Source organism: Melanaphis sacchari, unplaced genomic scaffold (assembly GCF_002803265.2).
Source record: "Melanaphis sacchari strain LSU unplaced genomic scaffold, SCAv2.0 Contig34_pilon_pilon, whole genome shotgun sequence".
Classification (NCBI taxonomy): domain Eukaryota; kingdom Metazoa; phylum Arthropoda; class Insecta; order Hemiptera; family Aphididae; genus Melanaphis; species Melanaphis sacchari.
In genome coordinates, this window is record NW_020271213.1 from 758,469 (window position 1) to 761,046 (window position 2,578).

The following is a 2,578-nucleotide window of genomic DNA, read 5'->3' on the forward strand; positions in this document are numbered from 1 at the left end:
AGCTAAATCAATCTGAATCAGTAAGTTGTTTATATAAATATTAGCCTTAACAATATAAATATAATTAAAACTTTGATATAACATTAATCTCCTTAATTCAGGTAACAACATTTTGAACATTTAGTTTAATATTCTTAATTTTTGTTAAATTATCTACAATTATATCTAATGCACATTAAAAATTGATTAAGTATTTAATCAATTTCAAAAGAAAGTGCAACATAACACCTTAATATATTATTGAACAATATTACAAAACAACAGATTAAAAGACACAATACAATATGATTTATGTATATATAATCTATTTAATATAATACAGCATATATTTGTAATATATTTATAATTTATATATCTTTAAAGTAAATACTTAGATATAAAAATTTAATGCTGGTTTACACATTGCAAAATTGTAAAAAAAACTCTTCATAGATCAGGGCAAATAAAATTTTTTTTAAATAAACTATTTTGTTGTCTCTGTGTAAACACAGCTTAATAAAACATTTTTGTAAACAAAACACTTACTGTTAGATTAAACTATTTCACCTGTCACTATATCGCTTCTATCAACCAAACTATTTTAATTAATTTTTTAAGAGAACACTTATTTTATTTACAACACATAAATTTCAGGAAAACATTCTTAAAAGAATATAAAATTTAAAAAATGTTCCATCAAAAAGACTTAAAAATTAAAAATGTAATAAACAAAATCAACTTTTAACTAAGTATACTGACTATACTGTTATAAAATTTAAAAAAAGTATACATAAACATTATTTTTTTTTCAAATCTCATATGTAAATATGTCGAATGAGATAATGTTAATAGGATATTTTTATACAACACAAGAAATGTATGTGTGTACAAAAAGTAATTGGATGGCAAAAAATGATATTTAACACTCAGCTCAGTTGTTTGAACAATTAATAGCTCGAAATAAGAATATTTTAATATTTATTGATTTATTGTAAATTTTTGTTCTTGAAAGATATTCAAAAATGGTAAATATTTATGATAAATTTAAAATATGACAAAAATAGTTTGAACATCATTACTTTCAAACGATTGATACTTATTAGTTATTATTGTTATGTTTTGTACTTACCTGAAGAAATATTTCTATGATTAAAAATGGTAAATAAATAATTTGCATGCATAGAAAATTACTTACAACGATTTTGGACAACTCTGAACATCTAAATGTATTTGCAAAAAACGGTTTAAACAAGACTGCTTTTCCTCTTTTTGGATTGAATTTGTGTTACTGATAGCTTCTGAATTTTCCACTTGATGATCATTTGAGTTGGTCGATCCATGTTCATTTTCATGTTTTTGAATAAGTTCAATAAGCTCCACGTTAGTCAATATCTTTGAATGTATATTTCCTGAGAGTAAGTTAATTACATACTGGTAAGTAGACGTCTTTGATGATTTAACTTCTGGTAAATAATGTAGATCCTTAATGTTGTCTGCCAACAACGATATAGAACTCAAAGAATCGGAAGATAATAATAGTATATCTCGAACTTGCGGTGGTAATTTTTGTAACCACAAACGTTTTAAGTTATGTTCTAATAATTTATCAGCCGTTAATTGTTTCATTTCTTTTAAAAGAAATGATGGATATTTATCTTCCAATTTTAAATCGCTTACAAGTTCTAAAAGTCTTTCTTGTTCAGATATTTTTTTGAGCAAATGACTTCTAAAATACATATACTTGTTTACCATACTCATGTTTTGAAATACGTCTAGAATACAACATAGAATATCATGCTTGTTCAATTCTTTTAAGAGATCGTAGTACATTGTTAAATCTTCAATTAAATCCGCAGCCGACATTTTTGATTCAAATTGATTAAACCACCCTTTTGGATTTTTCACATAAAAGAGTGGTTGATTCGGTCGAATAATATGATTCTTTACAAATAATGCTACATCGATCGGTGTTTTTATCGACTCGGTCAACATTATTCTTGGTTTCATTGATGAAATTTTTAGCTCAGCTGGAGTAATTTTTGACCTAGTCTGTGTAATTTTTGATTCGGTAAGGGTAGTTGCTTGCTTAACCGATATAATTATTGATTCAGTCGGTGTAATCGTAGACTTGGTATATGTAATTGTTGGTTTTTTTTGATGTTATCACTGCCTCAGCCACTGTAATTGTTGGTGTCATTGTTGGTGTCATAGATAGATCAGTCGGTCTAATTACTAGCTCTGTTAATGTAATTTGTTTTTCATTATCGTGGTCCATCACTAAAGTTAGTTATAAAACGTGAAGTCAGGAAAAAAATCACTTCAAAATTGTGAAAATATTATCAAATTCAATTTGAGTTTAACTAGAATCGCGTATTAACAAATCTAAGAACATAACATCGAGAGTTAAAACGCACAAATACGCGGTGAACGAGAAACTGCGCTTGTGCAAACAGCTTATTCAACCCCACAATTACTCCCCTCTACCATCGCGCCCTTGCAATCAATATTTACAAGTATTGAGCCAGAAACACTTTCGCGCTACTTACATATATATAGTATATAATATAGCTTACAAGGTCATAAATAATAAATTCCAACT

At 26.7% G+C, this 2,578-nt stretch overlaps 1 protein-coding gene across 1 annotated transcript; it reads right to left on the reverse strand.

The window, feature by feature from the left end:
- Nucleotides 1-1,170: 1,170 nt before the first annotated feature.
- Nucleotides 1,171-2,254, reverse strand: LOC112596770. The gene is made up of 3 exons (XM_025342551.1): nt 2,147-2,254; nt 1,410-2,064; nt 1,171-1,331 (listed from the first exon to the last, which is right to left on the reverse strand). The coding sequence occupies exons 1-3, from the start codon at nt 2,252-2,254 to the stop codon at nt 1,171-1,173; spliced, it is 924 nt and encodes a 307-aa protein (XP_025198336.1).
- Nucleotides 2,255-2,578: the final 324 nt, after the last annotated feature.